The sequence below is a fragment of the Puma concolor genome, chromosome E1 (genome assembly GCF_028749965.1).
Source record: "Puma concolor isolate L17-30 chromosome E1, mPumCon1.1.hap2, whole genome shotgun sequence".
Taxonomy (NCBI): Eukaryota; Metazoa; Chordata; class Mammalia; order Carnivora; family Felidae; genus Puma; species Puma concolor.
In genome coordinates, this window is record NC_141680.1 from 23,399,219 (window position 1) to 23,417,338 (window position 18,120).

At 51.9% G+C, this 18,120-nt stretch overlaps 2 protein-coding genes across 3 annotated transcripts; one reads left to right on the forward strand and one right to left on the reverse strand.

Annotated features, from left to right (window-relative positions):
• The first annotated feature begins 601 nt into the window (after positions 1-601).
• FNDC8 (fibronectin type III domain containing 8) lies at positions 602-7,736 on the forward strand. 2 transcript variants are annotated; one of them, XM_086686650.1, is made up of 4 exons: positions 602-1,021; positions 4,673-5,039; positions 6,511-6,720; positions 7,276-7,736. In XM_086686650.1, exons 1-4 carry the CDS (start codon positions 813-815, stop codon positions 7,426-7,428), a joined length of 939 nt encoding a protein of 312 aa, XP_086542776.1. In that variant the 5' UTR covers positions 602-812; the 3' UTR covers positions 7,429-7,736. The 2 variants fall into 2 exon arrangements, with proteins under 2 accessions (XP_086542776.1, XP_025774015.2); XM_025918230.2 differs by having other exon boundaries at positions 659-1,021; positions 6,511-6,747.
• Positions 7,737-9,003: 1,267 nt separating this feature from the next.
• Positions 9,004-17,274, reverse strand: NLE1 (notchless homolog 1). The gene is made up of 13 exons (XM_086686649.1): positions 17,206-17,274; positions 16,939-17,088; positions 15,756-15,973; positions 15,083-15,162; positions 14,099-14,175; positions 13,829-13,926; positions 13,295-13,487; positions 12,650-12,785; positions 12,455-12,501; positions 11,279-11,481; positions 10,213-10,372; positions 10,029-10,099; positions 9,004-9,358 (listed from the first exon to the last, which is right to left on the reverse strand). Exons 1-13 carry the CDS (start codon positions 17,227-17,229, stop codon positions 9,346-9,348), a joined length of 1,470 nt encoding a protein of 489 aa, XP_086542775.1. The 5' UTR covers positions 17,230-17,274; the 3' UTR covers positions 9,004-9,345.
• Between the last annotated feature and the right edge of the window lie 846 nt (positions 17,275-18,120).

The following is an 18,120-nucleotide window of genomic DNA, read 5'->3' on the forward strand; positions in this document are numbered from 1 at the left end:
TCACTTGCCAAAGGTTTACACAACCTGTAGGTGCAGAGCGGGACTTAGAGTGGACAAATCCACATGTGAGTGCAAACCCACTCTAACCACTCCCGGAGTTATGTGTCGGTTTTCCTACGGTAAGGTGGTTTCCTTGAGAACAGAAACATGTCTGGCCCATATTTGTATCCCTGTGCAGCATCCACCGTTGTCACTCAACACACAGAGACGCTCGGGGTGAGGATGTGGCACATTTAGAGTTCTAGCAGCAAAACCTGGCTGTATGTGGGCTGTGAACCCCATGAGCCATCTGGACTTTCCCTGTGCCTACTGACATAGTTGGGGTTTGCTGCCCAGGATTTCTGGATATAGAGCCTCAGCATTCTGGAGACAAACTCCCCCCTCCCAGAGACCCATTTCAGTGCTGCCTGTCTCCCAGGGCCCCTGCCGACTCCCACCTGCCCCCGGGAGCCTTTCTCTTACCACCTGCTCCTCCTTCCCAGAGCAGCTCCAAAGGGAACAGGTGGTAAGCATTTTGAGATCTTCAGAGAAGAGAAGGACAGTGTTGCTGTAACCACAGAGCATTAAAACTGGAAGGGGCCCAAGGGATGATGTAGCCTGTCCCTTGTACCCCACTCCTAACACTGGCCCTGGGCGGCAGCAGCCTCCGATCAAGGGGGAGGCTGGCCCCTAATTGTTACACTCTGCCGTGATTATGAAGTCAGCTCATTGCACCCCCAGCCCACACAAACTAAGGGTGGGTCCACTGCCCCCAGTTTCTCTCTGCTTCCTGTCAGCTGTGTGGTGACGGCTGCGGTCCCCAAACAGACAAGATGGCATCAAAGGCACTGTGTAAAGTGGGAGATGGGGGGGAGGCCATGCTGAAGAAGGAAAACCTCAATGTTCTGAATGCACTCTATCAAATGTCAAAGCCTTTTCCAAACCCCAAGTCTATGAACAGGACCGTCACTACCAAAGGACTCCCACTTTCCACAAGAGGCAGTTTGGTTAACTTCTTGGAGGAAGATCCCATCAATCTACCGTAAGACACAAGTCTGGTCCTTTCCTTCTTTCTAAGGCCAGAGCTGAGGGGCAAGGAGAGGGTCCCGGAAAAGCAATGCTGCTTCCTTGACCTGTCACAGCTTGGTCCCTGAACTCCCCGGGAAGAGCACAGCACGTGTAAAGGTTGCACTTTGGATGTCTGACCCCAAATCAGTTCTTGGAGGCTTGGAGGCCTCCTGCTCCAAAAGGCCTTCGAGGATTAGAGTTTTGTTGACGGTACTTTTTATCCTGCTTTGTCTAGCTGTGGTCCTCCCCACTCCCACACCCCCATACAGACACCCCTAGTCCATTCCATTCCCCATGGCTCCTCTTCCTCAGTCCCCCCTTTTGGTGCCTTTGCCTGCCTGATTATGTCCCCCCAATAGTCTGCCTGCTGTCAGCCTGAAGTTTATTGTTCTTCCTCAGTGATTCTGGGTTCTCTTTAGTTTGTTCCACAAAATTCTCTGAGCATCTCTAAGGTATCTGGCCTAATGTCAAGTTCTAGGAATGCAGAGTTGAAAAACCCAGCCCCTGCCTTGAAGGAGCTCTCAGTCTGGTGTGTGTGTGTGTGTGTGTGTGTGTGTGTGTGTGTGTGTGTATTTGGAGATGTTCGGCAAGAATCAAGAATGATAAGCCCAATCTGTGCTATGACAGGACACCTTGAGGAACCAGACATGGCTGTCACTGTCTAGAAATTCTTAATAATTTTGAAGAAGTGGCCCCATGAACTGTGTAGCTAGTCTTGATTACATGAAAGGGATATGACGTCCAGTCCCTAAGGGACCTATAAGTAAGCAGGTGTGGCTAAAGTGACAGATACTTGTAGGAAATGTCATGTGATATGACAGGAAAATCTTGGGCTAGGAGCCCAAGTTCAAATCCAAGTTCTATCACTTAAGATACATGACTATAGACTAATTAAGATCAGGGACCTTCAGTCCCTCATTTGCAAAATGGGGCTAACACCCATCCAGCAGAGCTGTCATGAAGAGCATAAAAAATTTTTGTCCAGCATATAGCTCAATACTTAACTACTTTCTGTGCCCACTTCAGCACTGCTCTTTTGAAAAAGAGAATCTAAAACAGATATTCTTGGGGTGCCTGGCTGACTCAGTCGGTAGAGCATGTGACTCTCTGATCTTGTGGTTGTGGGTTCGATCCCTGTGTTGGGTGTAGAGATTAGCTTAAAAAATTGCTTTAAATCTTATAGATAAATAGAGACTCATTAGGACAATCTGAAGTATAAGTGACCTAAATACAAGATTCCAGCCTACAAAGGGCCTTGTTGGGGGAGTCACCTATGGCAAATGTTCACCAAAGGCTAGCATAGAAGGTTTGGGCGGATCAGGATTTCTCAGGAGGTAGTCTTTGGGGCTGGAACTCAAGGAAAAGTTGGCATATCCATCAGCCATGAAGCCAGTGGTTGGCCTGGAGTAAGGGATCCGGGCATGTGTATTGATTGCTGGATCTGTCCGGAGCAGCTGGGGAAATGGGGTAAGAAGCAGAGGAGAGGAGCCAGAATGCACCAGAGGCAGATGGGAGCTGTGAGGCATGGGACCCAGGAGATCTGGGTTCTGGTTCAACCTCTGCCTTCAACTCACCTTGTGACCTTGGTTAGGGTACTTGGTCCCCAAAGGCCCAGTGACTGCTCCTGCTATACCACTGCTCTTCAAAATGTGGGTTGTGATCCATTACTGGAGTTGACAGAGACCAGGATTATAAAAATGAAACAGAAGAATAGAAAATTCCAGAGCACATCACACATAGAGTAATTACTGGTTCGTGAAATGTGTTTCAGTTTTACATGCGTGTATGAGTATCCCAGGATTCCAGGTAGTATGTTTTTCTTCCTTTTGGTCAAGGAAAAAAAAAAAAAAAGATTTGAGACCCAACCTTTTTGGATTCTGGACTACATCAGTAAAAAAAAAAAAAAAAAACCCAACCAAACAAACAAACAAAAAAATAAACTAAGGAAACATGTCCAAGGTTTTTCTTTGTAATAGCAAAGAATTGGTAACAAGACAAATGTCCATGTAATGGAAAGTGTACAACAGTTAAAATGTCTGAACCAGAACTACATGTATCAATACACATGAATCTAAAAAAAACCAATGTTGAATGAAAAAAGCAAGCTGCTGATGGATATGACACCATTTATTTATATGAAGTTTTAAAATATGCAAAATAACAACTTGTGTAAGGATAGCGTACACATGTAACAAAGCTTTAGAAACACACATGAAGAATAAACACAAAATTTGGAATGTGCTGTACTGGTTACCTCTGAGCAGGAGGATGCAGACTGAGGAGGGGGACACAAGTGTCAGGGGCTTTAACTGTACTGCTGAGGCTTTAGAAGGTGTACATGATTTGATACGTGTGTGTATTATGAAGTGATTATCCCAGTAAGTTTCATTACCATCCATCACCACACATGGTTATAGACTTATTTCTTATGATAAGAACTTTCAAGTTCTACTTTCTTAGCAACATTCTTCTTCTTTTTGTTTAAAAAAATTTTTTTTAAATGTTTATTCATTTTTGAGAGACACAGAGCATGAGTGGGGAAGGGGCAGAGAGAGGGAGACACAGAATCTGAAACGGGCTCCAGGCTCTGAGCTGTCAGCACGGAGCCAGACGCGGGGCTCGAACTCACAGTTCACGAGATCCTGACCTGAGCTGAAGTCGGACGCTCAACCGACTGAGCCACCCAGATGCCCCTTTCTTAGCAACTTTCAAACATACTGTATAGTAGTACTAACTATAATCACCATGCATTATTATATATTAATATATTATTCTTGATATCTCGTGTATGTCTAAAATATTTCATAATTTAACAAAATTAGAATGGAAGAAAGGTTTTTGAGCTTTTACCCCAATATATTCATATTTATGTGTACTATTGTTAACTTTACATGCTACATATTAATAAATATTGTTAAATGTTGCAAAATCTAAGAAATTAGTAATTACTGTTCAACAGTAGCAAGTATTAGTAAAGCTTAATTATTTTTAATTTAGACACTTAGATATTTTTCCATACCCCACTAGATTGGTTTGGGCATTCCCCAGGGTATTTGCACCCTGCTGTGGAAGGAGGACTTAAGATTTTAGCAGTGTTTCTCAAATTCTGGGCCTCAGAACACATGCCTCAGAATCATCTGAAGATCTTATTAAAGATACTTTAGGGGCGCCTGGGTGGCGCAGTCGGTTAGGCGTCCGACTTCAGCCAGGTCACGATCTCGCGGTCCGTGAGTTCAAGCCCCGCGTCGGGCTCTGGGCTGATGGCTCGGAGCCTGGAGCCTGTTTCCGATTCTGTGTCTCCCTCTCTCTCTGCCCCTCCCCCGTTCATGCTCTGTCTCTCTCTGTCCCAAAAATAAATAAACGTTGAAAGATACTTTAGTAGCTTCCCCAGTCGCATCCCAAAGCGGGGCGGGGGGGTGAGGGCAGGGACCGGGAATCTGCATCTTTCAGTAAGTGCCCTGGTGGGTTGAATGGACTGCTGCAGGGTGATAAGGATGTTCTGAGCTATTCAGAAGCATCTGGGGTTACTGGCGAGTCAGGCTCAAGGCCTGCCTTCGGGGAGCTTCCCAGCTGCATGGGCTGGGGTGGCCTCCTTCCGTGGCTCACCTGTCTCCCTCCCACTCAGGAAGCCGATGCCAGTGGAGGATTCTGAATGCAGCTCTGACGACACCAGCATCTCCCCACTCTCATCCACCTTGTTGAATCCCATCAAACTGGCTGTGACCCAGCCCAACAGCAGCTTCTTTGCAGGGATGCTAGAGGGGGAGCTGAACAAACTCAGCCTCTCCTCGATGGGCAACGACACACACAAGAGGAACCTGGCTCTCTGCCCCCGTCCATCGAAGTCCCAAATAGTCCCTGGGGGCCTGCTGGACCTTGACAACCCTGAGCTGGACACAGACACCTCAACACCCTCAGAGTCCTCTGTGGTCATGGATGTGCCGGAGGCGCCCTTCATCTGCGAACACACAGTCAGCGACTCCACGGCTGTGGTGAGTTTCCCTCTTCATGCCTTCAGGTACAGGCTTACTGGCCGCCCCCGTGTGCCAGGCACTGAGCTGAGCTCCACAGGGAGTGCGAAGATGCCTACCACCTGCATCCTGACCTCACGCTCCTGGCACAGGAGAGAGGCCATGTCTGTAAAGCACTCCAGTGCAAGCTGGATTGGATGCAGTTCTATGGGCAGAGTTCAGATCAAGTGCCACCAGGAATTCAGGGGGAAAGAAAAATTACTTCCAGGTGTAGGAATAAGCTTGGTGGCTTTGGTAGCGTTTAAGCTGGGACGCAGAGGTAGGATTTAAACATCCAGGGATGGGAGAAAGACATTCCATGGAGGGGTTGACACTAGCAACACCTCACAGGTGGGAAAAAGTGGGAGCAAACAGCCAGGTCCCAATGTAGGGCTCTCGCACTTTTCTGTGCCTGCAGAGCCAACCGTCTTCTTAAAAATGAGATTCCTGGGCCTCATCCCTAGAGATTCTGATTCAGTAGGTGTGGGGTGGGGCCTGAGAATTTGCACCACTAACAAATTCCCAGGTGGTGCTGATAGGCCTCATGTTGAGTAGCACTGTTCCAGGTCCAGGACAGGGAACAGAGTGGGGGAAGTTAGCCTGGAGTCATTTTTTTGGAGGTCCTGCAACGTTAGACTACTGTATAGATTTTTCTGTAAGCAGTAGAGAACAGCTTTTTGCAAAGCCTTCTATCTGGTGATATAAGGTGATATTTGAGCTGTATTTTAGGAAGATAAATCTGGAAGTCCCAGATGAGCAGTGTCTCTCCAAGTGTGGTTCCCAGACCACCAACAGTGTCAGCATCGTATGGCAACATGTTTGAAATTTAAATTCTCCTCTCCTCCCCCTCCACCTGGGCCTACTGAATCAGAAACTGTGGGGGCCAGCAGTCTGTTTTAACAGGTCCTCTAGGGGGTTCTGATGCACACCCAACTTTGAGAACCACTGGCCTAGATGGAGGAGAAATTGGTAATGGGAGACCTGAGAGAAGACAGCATGGCCAGGAATCTGCAGTGTTATAAAAACTCCCCCAGCTCCTTAGCCAGGCTTGGCAACCACTGTTGTAGCACAAAGTATGTGGGCTCTGGAACTACTGGTTTGAACTTTGGCTCTGTCACTCTGTGTGACCACGGGCCAGCCACCCGCCTTCTCTGAACCCGTAATCTCATCTGCAAGGAGTGAGGTGCACAAGATGATCTCTAAGGTCCCTCTCAACTAGTCTAGAAGAAATATGGGCTGGGGGCACACCCTGAGGTGGGTGGGGCTGCCCAGGGAGAGTTGCAAATGCTACAGGCCCGTAGCATGCCTTATCCCTTCCATCAGACCTGCCTCAGCCCCAGGAGGGACAGGGGATGGGAGTGGGGCATTCGGACCCATGGTTGGGGGTGGGAGGTGAGGGGAGGACAGCCTGGAGCAGGTCTGAGGAAGCCTGGTGGCGGGGGGTCTCTTCTAGATTTCCTGGACGTATTCCCTGGGCAAGCAGCAGGTCAGTTTCTACCAGGTCCTGTTGCAGGAGGTGGTCAAGACAAAAGACAATGAGCCGCCCAAGACAAAGAATCGCCCGTGGATCTTCAACAAGATCTTGGGCACTACTGTCAAGCTGATGGAACTGAAGCCTAACACGAGTTACTGCCTCACCGTCCGTGCGGCCAACACAGCCGGGGTGGGGAAGTGGTGCAAGCCCTACAAAGTGAGCCCTGGGAGAAGAGGGCCGGGAGGTCAGGGGATTTGGAGGCAACTCATCTTCTTGCTGGCTGCCTTTCTGCCTGGGCGGATGAGCATGAATTCCAGGCTGCTTCCTTCTGGGAGGTTTAAGGATTACACCACTCTGGGGCCCACTGGGAATGCAAACTGATATATTCACCAGCACCTCTGTAATGTTCAGCTTCCAAAGCCACTACTTTTGGGATTCTTCAACTCATAATAATCGTGAGTGGGCCAGGAAGTTAAGGGCACCGAGGGAAACACAGGGAAGAGGCGAAAGGGGGACGAAGAAGGGAAGGGAGGTGGGCAGGCGCACGGGAGGAGAGGCCCAGACAACTGTGGTTGGAAACCTCACACGACAGAGAAGGCACTGGTTTGTACCTGTTTCTGGAGTCCGCGAACAGGCGGTAAGGCTACATAAGATCCCATTTGGCAAACAACAAGGGGGTTGCAGAGATGAAGAGCTGAGCTAGGGTCAGGTCTGGGATGGAATTCTGAGTTTGTTTTATTTCAGTTTGCAACCGTGGCCACTGACTTGAACAGCTTCCCCGAGAACAACCCCATCCAGATCACCGTGCAGCGCAAGGAACCCCAGCGGAAAACCGTCTCCATCGGGTTGGAGGAGATGCGGAAGCTGGAAGATCTGGAATACCTATTTCCCTACTAAGGAGGGCCCCGGGAAGCCCCTCACCTATCTTCAGCTTCAGCCTCAGCCCAGGGCTCTCAGGAACCAGAATCGTGAGATGTACCACCAGCACCATGCCAGGGAACTGCTGACCACCCTGCCCAGAGCCTGGTGGCGATGCTCCCAAATCTACACTCCTGGGCCCGGGCCTAGGCTAGATAGGAGCTCCATTCACCTGGAGACGCCACAGGCCAGGTCTGGTCAGCTATTGCCTACAGCTGCTCGGCATCCTCCTCCCCAGATCTGGGCTGGGTCCAGTCCCTTATTAAAGCACTGCAGGTCACCCAGCATACCGAATTGTGCTTCGTGTTGACAGCCGGGCTGGCTGCCATTCACCTTCCTAGCTTCTGCCAGGACCGAGAGTCTGGGTCGGGGGCTGGGGGGATATGGAACATATCCCCCTTTCCCTGGGGGAGGAAGAAATGTTAAAGACTAAAACGCACATACACTGGGATAAACAGCAACACTGGACAGAGGTGGTGGCAGCTCGTCGATAGTCAACAAGCTCTGGAAGGACGTGGCGCAAAGTGCACAGGTTATGGGGCAGGGTCTGCTCTAATCGTAGTTTTTCCTGGATGTGAGGGCCCGGACAAACCATCTAAGATTCCTGGGCTGTTTAGGGAGGTGAAAACCCTACGGGCAGGACAGTAGGGGTCCCATGAGGATCACGTGAGCACATAGAACGAGTGCACAGGGTAGGAACTCCGCCACTGGTGGCCCCCTTTGCCCTTCCTGCAGCCTCCCTGCAGAGACACACAAGGTGGAGACGGAGCACATCCAGATGACGTGCAAAATCATAAAGGCATGGTGGGCGGGGGATAAGAGGTTAGAAATGCCGTGGCCTTGAGCAGTCCGTACAAGAATCCAACTGCCGGAGCATTGAAACGGGACAAAGCAAAGGCAGATGCATGGGAGGCAAGACTTTGTTCAAGCATTTGAGGACATCTGGTGGGGATTCCTTTCACTGTGTGACAGTCCTTATGGGGCAGAGAACCAGCCTCCCATGTCACATCACACCCACTTCTGCTAGAGCCCTCACTACTGCACGCTGTTAGAGGGAGCCCCCTGGGACAGCGGTCACCTTCTGCTCTGTACCCTGAGAGCCCGGCACAGTGCTCGGTGCACTGCAGGAGCTCAGGAAGTGTGTTGTGTGAGAGAGGGGCGGACAAAAGCAGCCCTAGAACAACACTGGCCCGCACAACTCCATGGGCTGGTGAAGGTGTTCTCCATCTGTGCCGTCCGGTGCAGTGGGTAGCCTTCAGCTAGCATCACAGAACTGCACTTCTAACCATGTGGAATTCTGGTAAACACAGCCACATGTCGCTAGCATCTGCCACACTGGACAGCACAAGCTCACATCATCCTCTGGCCACTATCCTATGGCTTCCACCAGCGCCCCCAGCCACAATGAGCCTCTCCCTCGTAGGCACAAGAGAAAGAGAAGAAAGGCCACCTCCCAGTCAGTATGGCTTTGGTGTGGCCCGGAGGGAAGGGTTAGACAGACTGACTCAGCACAGCCCTTGGGTGAGCCTTGGGGACAAGGAATTAACCCGAACACACAAAATAGAAGTTATTTATTTGGTCACAGGATCCAGGGTCTGATGCTGAATAGAGAGAACATTCAGGAAAGGAGGAGGGGCAGCAGCAAGGGTCTGGTCACTGCCTGCCCACCCCCCCACCCCCCCCCCCAGCAAGGTATGGAGTAATGGCCAACGGCTGAGCCCAGTGATATTCTCCCGTAACTTCGACCTCCTGCTCTGGAGAGGGACCTCACTGGGGTCTGTCCAAAGACAGCAGACCACACTGGTTCACAGGGGCACCACCCTGGCCTTTGGTCTCTGTCAGGGCGGGCACTGGCAGCAGCTGAGTCCAGGTGGGAGTCCAAGAACTTGGGATTTCTCATCTCCTCCATCTGTGGAGAAGGGGAGGGAACAGCATGGGGATCCTATCTTGGGAAGGGGAGGCTGCCATATAATCCCAGGAGCCCACTACGGGGGAGAACCTGTATTCACTTGGTCATTAAGAGACTGGCTACCATTTCTGCTCTGGCCAACCAAACTCAACGCTGGGCACCCACTGCCTGCCCCAGCCAAGACCTCATCCCAGGGCCTGGCCTCTCAGATGCCCACCAAGGTCATCTGATAGCAAACAATGACAACATTTACAAGTACACGTGCTTTGGGTTCCTAAGTGTGTTCGCCTCCTATCTTTGATCTTCCCATCTACTGAGGCTTGACAACTCTCAGGAGGCAGGTGAACCACGCTCTCCAAAACCACACAATGAAAGTCAGAACCAGGATCGGAACTAGGTGTGACGCCTTCAAAACCCAGCGTTCTAAGAACTACTGCCTCATGCTGGAGGGACTCTGGGCTCGCCCTTCGGAGAGCACCGTCAGGGTCTCCCATAATCACGGTTATTCTGCAGTTCTCCCTCTTAACCACCGAGAGAACGTGGCACCACACGCTGTCTTAGGCACCTGGAGAACCCTTAGAATTCTACGCCAGAAGGGAAAGGTGCAAGGAGTGGCCAACTTAAGGGCAGGAGAGCCAAGCACACCAACCGCCACCTCCCCAAAACTCACATCCGGAGGCATTTGTCCTTCCCACCACTTGCCACTCTCTGGCCATCTGGACTCCAGTCGACAGCATATACCTAAACAGAGGTGGGGGTGGGGAGAAGCAGGTAAGGTGTCGGAAGGGGGTCGGGCAGGAGGGCCAGGCTTCAACCCCTACCTGCCCCACCTCTGCTCACGAGGTCAGCCATACCTCATCTGCGTGGCCTGGAAGATCAGCAGCCAGCTTCTGGCCCTTCACATCCCACACCTTCAGCGTGCTGTCACTGCTACCACTGACCAGGAGCCGGCTATCGGCTGACCACGCAATCTGGTACACAGCAGCCACGTGGCCACGCAGGGAAGCCAGGTACCTGGGCCAGGAAAGTGATGATGGGTATTAGGTCTGAAGGGGCCCCTGTGCCCTCCGTATCTGGACAACTTTGCATGACTTCGAATCCAGTGTAGTCCCTGCTCAGCCCATCTGCCTGATATCCCCCTAACACAAGTTGCTTGCTGACAAGTGGCATGGAGTAGTGGGCCAGGCTCACCTGGCACTTCCAGGTCAATACAGATTAGCTATGTCTATTTGGACAAGTCATTAGGACTTGTCATTTTGGACAAGTCTCTGAGACTCCGTTTCCTTATCTTGAAAAAGAAGGGAACGACCTATTTCAAAGACCGCTATACGGAAACCCACAATGGCCGAGACAGCAAGGCCCCAGCAAGGGTTTCCCTCGTCCCCTTTCTCTTCTTGCCCGTGCCTTTGCCTCTCTGCTGACCTGATTAACCTCAAGGGCACAGTATCTCGTTATACTGAGGCTTCTCAGACTTCAACGGGAGCAGAATCAGCTGATGACTTTATTAAGATGCAGATTCTGATTCTTAAGGTCTGGGGTGGGGCCCAAGACTCTGCATTTCTATCAAGCTCCCAGGTGATGCTGCAGCAGCTGGTCTGTGGACCACACTTTGAGGGGGGCCGGAAAATGACTGCAGCTCAAGTCTACACTTCTGCTGCAATCCCGGCCGTCTTAAGGTCATTTCTCTCCTTTGATACAAAAGGAACTAGCACTTCAGTGCCCATTTATTGCCAGTCCTAAATATACCATCTCCCTTAGTCCTTGTAACAAAGCTGAGAGGTAGGTCTGCATATTACAAAAGAGGAGACAAGGCTCAGAATATCCAAATGCTTGCCAAGGCCACGCAGCAAGTAAGTGGCACAGCCAAGCTCCTTCTAGAGGACCAGTGCCCTTCCTCTCCCTCCCCACGCCTCCACTCACCTGCCTGTCCTGCCATCCCACAGTTTGATGGACTTGTCAAAGGAGGCACTGGCGATGATGCGGGAGTCAGGGGAGAAGAGCACCTGGTTGATGAGGGCCTGGTGTCCCGTCATCCGTGCGAGGGGCTTCTTGTCCTCTGCTGGGGACCACAGGAATAAGGTGAAGTCGTCTGAACCAGACACTAGCCTCTCTGGGCCCTGGCCCTAGGAGAGGCAGAAAGCACACCGTGTTGGGCACGGTCTCAGACAGGAGAGCCCGACCTGGGCAGCAAACGCACCACTGACTGCCCAACACCAACACGGAGGCCAGGACTAGGAGAAATGAGGCCAGGCCTGCTACCAACTCACATGGGACCCCTGGCAGTCACTTCCCGCAAAAGGAAATGTTATGCACCTGGGATAATTTCTAAGATACATAATCACAAGAAAAAGCAAGGTACAGAATAGTGTACTAAAAAAGGGAAAGATTTTATGTGTGGGTTTGTACACACGTGTATGTATGCTGCATCCTGTGTACACATACACATGTATGTGGAGGTATGAAGTCTCTGGAAGGAAAGACAGGACACTAGTAGCTCTGGATGTTTCCAGAAGGAAAGGATGGATGGGCAACAGAGACGGGAGACTTCTTCACCATCTACCTTTTTGTGTTCTTTGAAGCCTCGACCACATGAATGTGCTACTTAAATTAAACACAATAAAAAATACAGAAAATGCAATAAACAGATAAGCAAGTGAACGCAACAAAATCACATGGTCCTATACATTAAGATTTCAGGATTAAAAACTAGGATTTTGGGGCGCCTGGGTGGCGCAGTCGGTTAAGCGTCCGACTTCAGCCAGGTCACGATCTCGCGGTCCGTGAGTTCGAGCCCCGCGTCGGGCTCTGGGCTGATGGCTCAGAGCCTGAAGCCTGTTTCCGGTTCTGTGTCTCCCTCTCTCTCTGCCCCTCCCCCGTTCATGCTCTGTCTCTCTCTGTCCCAAAAATAAAAAATAAACGTTGAAAAAAAAAAAAAATTAAAAAAAAAAAACTAGGATTTTCATGAAGAACTTTCTGGAAGAGGAACGTCTGAGCTAGGGCTAGAAGGGGGAGGGGCCTGAGTGCCTGCAGAGGGTTTGAGAGACCAGTGGAGGAAGAGTAGGGAGCCGGGCATGCTGGCGGTGGGCACACACTCACCCGCACGAGGCTATATCGGCTCAGAGCCCTCTCCTTCAACTCCTGCACTGTGGCCAGGTACCAGAGGGGAGAGGAAGAGATGAGGAACAAGGCTGATTAGAAAATCCAACACAGATGGCAAACACCCCCGGCCCAGGTTGCACAATAAGCCCGAGAACCGGCTCCTTCCCAGGCGGCCCTCTCTCACGCACTCACAGGACCCTCGGAGATCTTGGGCGTTAACCGAGGCCTCAGCTGGCTCGAAGGCGCCCGTGCGCAGGGCGTAGTCAGTGCTGAGTGCCATGGTGTTCACCCAGTGGCCGTGGCCTTGCAGGGTCCGGCACAGCACACCCTAGGGCAGAGGAAGACCGGTCAGATGCACACCCACCCTACTCTCCACCCTAGGGAACTGGTACCCCCAGATTAGCCCCAGAAGACAGTGACATGGGACTCAGAATTAGGTCCCTCGTTCACTGTGATCTTAATCAAATCACCGCTCTGGGCTGAAGTCTCTCCTCACTTACAAAATGCAGGTACTGGCCCAGATTGTTGTTTCCAAAAGTATGTTTCATGGAAAGGAACTTAAGTATGTGAGAAGAAAAGGGTTCCAGTCAAGTAACTCTGGGACGTGGCAGGTTTAATAAAGCTAACAACAGGCTTCCTGCGGCGGCAATTTCTGGACCACGTTAATGAACACTGGAACCTCCACTATCATGCAGCACCAACCACAGGAACCCACTGTTCCTGAAGCACCTCCTGCCACCCGGATCCCAGAACACACTGGTCAACATTCCTTCCAGCCCTGGCATCTCATGGCCCGAGATTTCCCCAGGCTGCTCTCTGGACCCTTCCAGCTCTTACATCGTGAGCCCTCCAGACTTTGATGGTGCGGTCCTGGGAGGCAGAGTAGAGAAGCCCGTCCCCTCCCCACCGGAGACAGGTGACTGACTGTGTGTGCCCGGTGAGGATGCGCTCACAGCGGCCCACAGTTGTATCCCAGACCCGCACGCTGCCATCCTTGGAGCTGCTGGCCACATAGCGGCACTCGGGGTTCCTGGAGAGGGAAAGGGAGATGTGGCCCCACTTCTGATGTGGGAACAGCAATAGTACCGCCCCCCCCTTCTTAGCTCAAAGGCCAGGGATAATGACTCAACAGCTTCCTGACTCCAAGACCCAGCTGCATTGCAAGGCAACTCTCAGGGCCCATGATGAACAGCCCCCTCTCAAGCAGCAACACAGATTTGGAAGCCCTAGCCCACTGCCCGCCATGCCAGTACTGTCAGTCGGGCTGGCCATCCCACCCCCTGAGGCAAAGCCCCTCTGCATCAAGCAAGGGAGGAGACCACCTTGAAGCCCTGGCTCCTCACTTCCCCCAGTTCTGTGAGCATCACTTACACGTGGAGGGGCTCCCAGCTCAGGCCTGTGATCCACTTGCTGTGGCCAGCGAGGGGCCTGCCCACCTGCTTCCCTGTGCTTGGGTCCCACAGGAGAATCTGAGGGACAGAAGCTTACTGAATAACCCTCTCCATCCTGTCCCTAGGTCCACCAAAGTTCCCGCCCACTGCCCCCAATCCATCTTTCCCTGAAGGCCCCAGAACCTCACTTGACCCATGTCCTAGGAAGGAAGCCCAGAGTCCCTGACTGGTTACCACGACCACCATCTACCTGGCCATTCTTGCAGCCCGAGGCCAACTTCTTGCCATCTGGAGACCAGGATATGCTAAGGACCCAGTGTCTGTGTCCTAGGAAAACAGGGGAGGGAGAAAGCAAGGAGCACATATCTGTCTTTATCCCCAGTACCTAGCACGCCTGACACGCTGCAGAAACTCAACTAGCCCGAGAATAAATGATTGGTCAAACAAAAGGGGAAACGCAGTTTTCTAGGCAAAGGAAGAATTCATCCCAAGTGCTACAGCCGTGTATCCTGCTGCATAGATAGTACTTCCGCTAATAATTCCTTCCAGGATACGTGGTATAAAGTTTCAAATCCTTTTTTTTTTTTTTTACCTTGACCAAAAGTAAGAAATGCATGCTACCTGGAAACCTAGTATACTCATACATACACGTGAAACTAAAACACATTTCACCAACCAATAATTACTCTATGTGTGATGTGCTCTGGAATTTGCTTAAGGGTATGGAGCAAAGCAAAAATTATTCCCAATTTTCCAGATGACAAAACTGAAGCTTAGGGAGCAGGCCCTACCCACACAAGGTCACCCAGCTAGTGTGACCTCAAACTAGCAGCATCAGCACCAGCTGGAAACTTGAAATGCAAATTCTCAGGCCTCATCCCAGAACTAAAGAGACAAAAACTCAGGGGTGGGGCCCAGCAACCTGTAGGTTAACAAGCCTCCCTGTTGATTCTGATGCTCAAGTTTGAGAACCACTGTGGTGGGGGTTGGATTTAAGGCAGGTTCTCCTTGCTACTCAGCACAACTCACAACCCCACACCCTCTCTCTGGTCCAGTCTCTGGAAGTGGCTGGCTGGGTTCAAGGATAGCCTCTACCTAGGAACAGGCAGCTGCTAACTGGGTTAAGGGGTTGAATTGGCTCTGGGCCTCCTCAGAAACTAAAGAGCTGAGTAAATGATCACCCACCTACCACTGGGTTAAGACCCTCCCTCTAAATGGCTAACTGCATACTGACCCTGGCATGTGAAATGGGGTGTCTCGGTGCTGAGATCCCAGAAGCGCACAGTGGTGTCTCCGGAGCCACTGGCCAGGTACCTGAGGAAGAAGAGAGGACACCTGACCTCTGCAGTGGAGACAAGGGGTAGGGCTTATACCAAAACAGGGCACATGTGCATTTTGGCTGCCTATTCAATTGTCTTCTGCGCGTACAGTCTGGGACTGGACTTTTCTCCCTCCCCTGAGGAGGAGAAGTATAACACTGATACCATATGGGAGAAGAACCCCCTACCTCAAGGCAGCCATATCTCTCTTCTTCCTTTCTAAAAGGAATGGCCACAGCCATAATCAGATTTAGAGTTTCTCATTATCTGTGTAGGATTGCGAAAAGCAAACAAACTCAGTTTCACAGATGATGAAATAAGTCAGAAAGTGATTTGTCTGGGGCACACAGCCAGGAAGCCTACAGTTCAGCTCTCCTGAGATCAAGGCCAAGAAAGGCCCTTCCAAGATGGGTGTCCTTCAAAACCAAACCCCACTGGGGAAGTGCTCTACCTGGAACCCGTGCCCTGAGCTCAGGTCTATGATAGGCAGCCTGAGGTCCCATTGATTGTTAACTTGGGGTATCTGCCCCACCCCAGCCAGAGGCTGTACCCCCACACTCTATTCCACGATTCTGCAACTGTCCTTACTTTCCTGTGGGGCTGAAGGCCACAGAAATGACTGCCTCGCTGTGACCTTCCAAAGAGCTGGTGCAGCGGGTCACAGCACGGACCCTGAAGATAGCCTGTGGCTGGTAGATGATGTCAAGGACCTTCTCTGTCTCCACTGCCTGTGACTCCAGCGTCTTCCCCAGTGATGAGACGATCTCAGCATCGTGGACAAAGAAAGCCAGCGGCACGGGATCCTCCTAGAGGGCAATGGCAAAGGGCAACTCCTCCATCAAAGGATGGAGCCAGGGGTGCTCCCCAGTGTGCTGTGGCCAGGTGAAGCTTCATTCTCTCCAGCCACGGTGTGGGTACCCCCACCATGCCCACCCCAAAAGGCCTCTTTTATCCTCCAAGAGCAACAGCAAGACACTTAAAATAGTACTTTAAAATCCTTTATCTGCATCTCACAACAACCCTGGGAGGCAGGCATTCATATTCCCACTTGACAGATGAAAAAACTTGAGGCTCAGAGCAGCTAATTAACGCACCGTCCTATTGGTAACGACTAATCCAGAAAGAAAACTGAAGTCCAGAATTAGTGTCAGTATACAGGATTATGCGGCGTTTTCTAAACTGCTACACCATGATGTACAATGTGTAAGAAGCATCCAAAACTCTGGCTGAAAACACAGACTCTGCCTTACCCCAGGGTCTGGTGTAGTAAACCTGGGGTGGGGTCTAGGTATTATATTTTTAAGCCCCCAGCCCCCCCCCCCCCACTATAATGATGAATGGCCCCACTGGTTTAGAAGACCACGGGTTTTGAACCTGACATTCGGGTTCTAATTCCCAATCTACCACCTACGACATAGCATCGTACAAATAATTTACTGCCTCTGGGCCACACTGTCAGATAGGGGATATTAACGAGGAGCTGCGTCGCGGAATCTGACGATGTACCCGATGCGTTCAAAACGCGCGGTCTCTTCCCAGGTGGACCTCGCAGGTCGAAGCGAAAAGCGCTGTCACACGAAATACATCTCCTGACCGTCCCCCGACGTAGGTGGCACTGCCACGGACGCGCGCCAGGGTGGTTCTCCCAGTGTCGGCAAGCGCTGGGACCCCCGAACCCCAGACCTTGGGTCTCCCGGTCCCCTGCGGGCCGGCCCAGAGCAGGCCCTCCTGCCGAGGGGAGGAAAGAGGGACCGCCCGGGCCGCCGCTCACCTGGGCCAGCAGCGCGTTGCACACGAGCTGCAGCTTGTCCGGGGTGATGTCCACGGGCACGTCGAACGGGGAGCCCAGCAGCTGCCCGCCCTCATCCTGGAACTGCACCAGCAGCCGCTGCACGTCGCGCGCCGCCGCCTCGTCCTGTGCCTACAAGCGCCGCGGGGGTCAGCCACGCCGCCGGGCGGGAAGGCCCCCACTGCTGCTTCCCTCTGAGCTCGGGGACCCCGGGCCGGAGCGCCCCCACTCCCATTCACTCACACCCACCGCCGCCGCCGCCGCCGCCGCCATCCCGCGTTCGCACGTGGAGGAAAAAGACTCAGGCGGGACGGAGCGCCGCCCCCGGGGTAGGGCGGCGCTGCAGCCCGCGACAGCGCCCTCTGGTGTGGCGGAGGGGACGTGTCACGCCGTGCCGGCCAGGCTTAGGCAGTGGGCGCACCTGGTACCTGCTTCCACAGCCCCACCTTGGACAGGTGGCTGTCACCCCGACCCAGTCCCTCCCAGTGCCGTGCAGGATACAAACAGCCTTTTGTCTCTGCAGAACAGGGATTTTTGCCCCACTTCATAGGTGGGGAAATCGAGGCTCTGAGCGGTTGACTTTCCCCCAAATCAGAGACCGGAAATGGCAGAAGACTAAATTGGGTTGGCTCTGACAGCAGCGCCCCTGCATGGGTGGCTTAGGAAACTAGACCTGTTGGGTTGCAGGCAGAAATTATTATTCTTTTTTAAATGGACCAAATCGATTCATAATTCTTGAGTACAAAAGCAAAAAATGTCTCCAGTTTTCAACACTGCAAAGCAATAACAATAATGATGATAACGAGAGCAGTGTGTCAGGCATTGTTCCAAGCGTGTCACACATATAACTCGTTAAATCCCCACCTTCCTCTCCCCACATTACAGATGAGGAACTGAAGCGCAGACCCACTAACATGAGGGCTCTTACCAGAAACCTGGGGTCTTCCTTGGCAGCTCTCCCCACATCTGGACGGTCTCAAGCTTGGTCAGGCTGGCCTCCTTAACCTGTCCTGAATTTGTTCTCTCCATCTCCACTATTACACTTTGGACTGAGTCACCGTGGTTGCCTACAAAAGCCTCTTCACTTGCCTCTCTGTTTCCACTCTTGCCTCTTCCGATGTATCCTCCACACTGCCACTGGGGTGACGTTTTCCAACCAAAAAT

Bases quoted from the DNA above. Each gene is read 5' to 3' on its own strand.
- FNDC8 (XM_025918230.2), top strand. From the start codon at position 813: ATGGCATCAAAGGCACTGTGTAAAGTGGGAGATGGGGGGGAGGCCATG. The intron at 1,022-4,672 runs GTAAGACACAAG...CCTCCCACTCAG, and splicing joins GAAGATCCCATCAATCTACC to GAAGCCGATGCCAGTGGAGG. The intron at 6,748-7,275 runs GTGAGCCCTGGG...GTTTTATTTCAG, and splicing joins AGTGGTGCAAGCCCTACAAA to TTTGCAACCGTGGCCACTGA.
- NLE1 (XM_086686649.1), bottom strand. From the start codon at position 17,229: ATGGCGGCGGCGGCGGCGGCGGCG. The intron at 15,163-15,755 runs GTAAGGACAGTT...CTTCTTCCTCAG, and splicing joins GCCTTCAGCCCCACAGGAAA to GTACCTGGCCAGTGGCTCCG. The intron at 10,100-10,212 runs GTATGGCTGACC...ACCTCTGTTTAG, and splicing joins TTCCAGGCCACGCAGATGAG to GTATATGCTGTCGACTGGAG.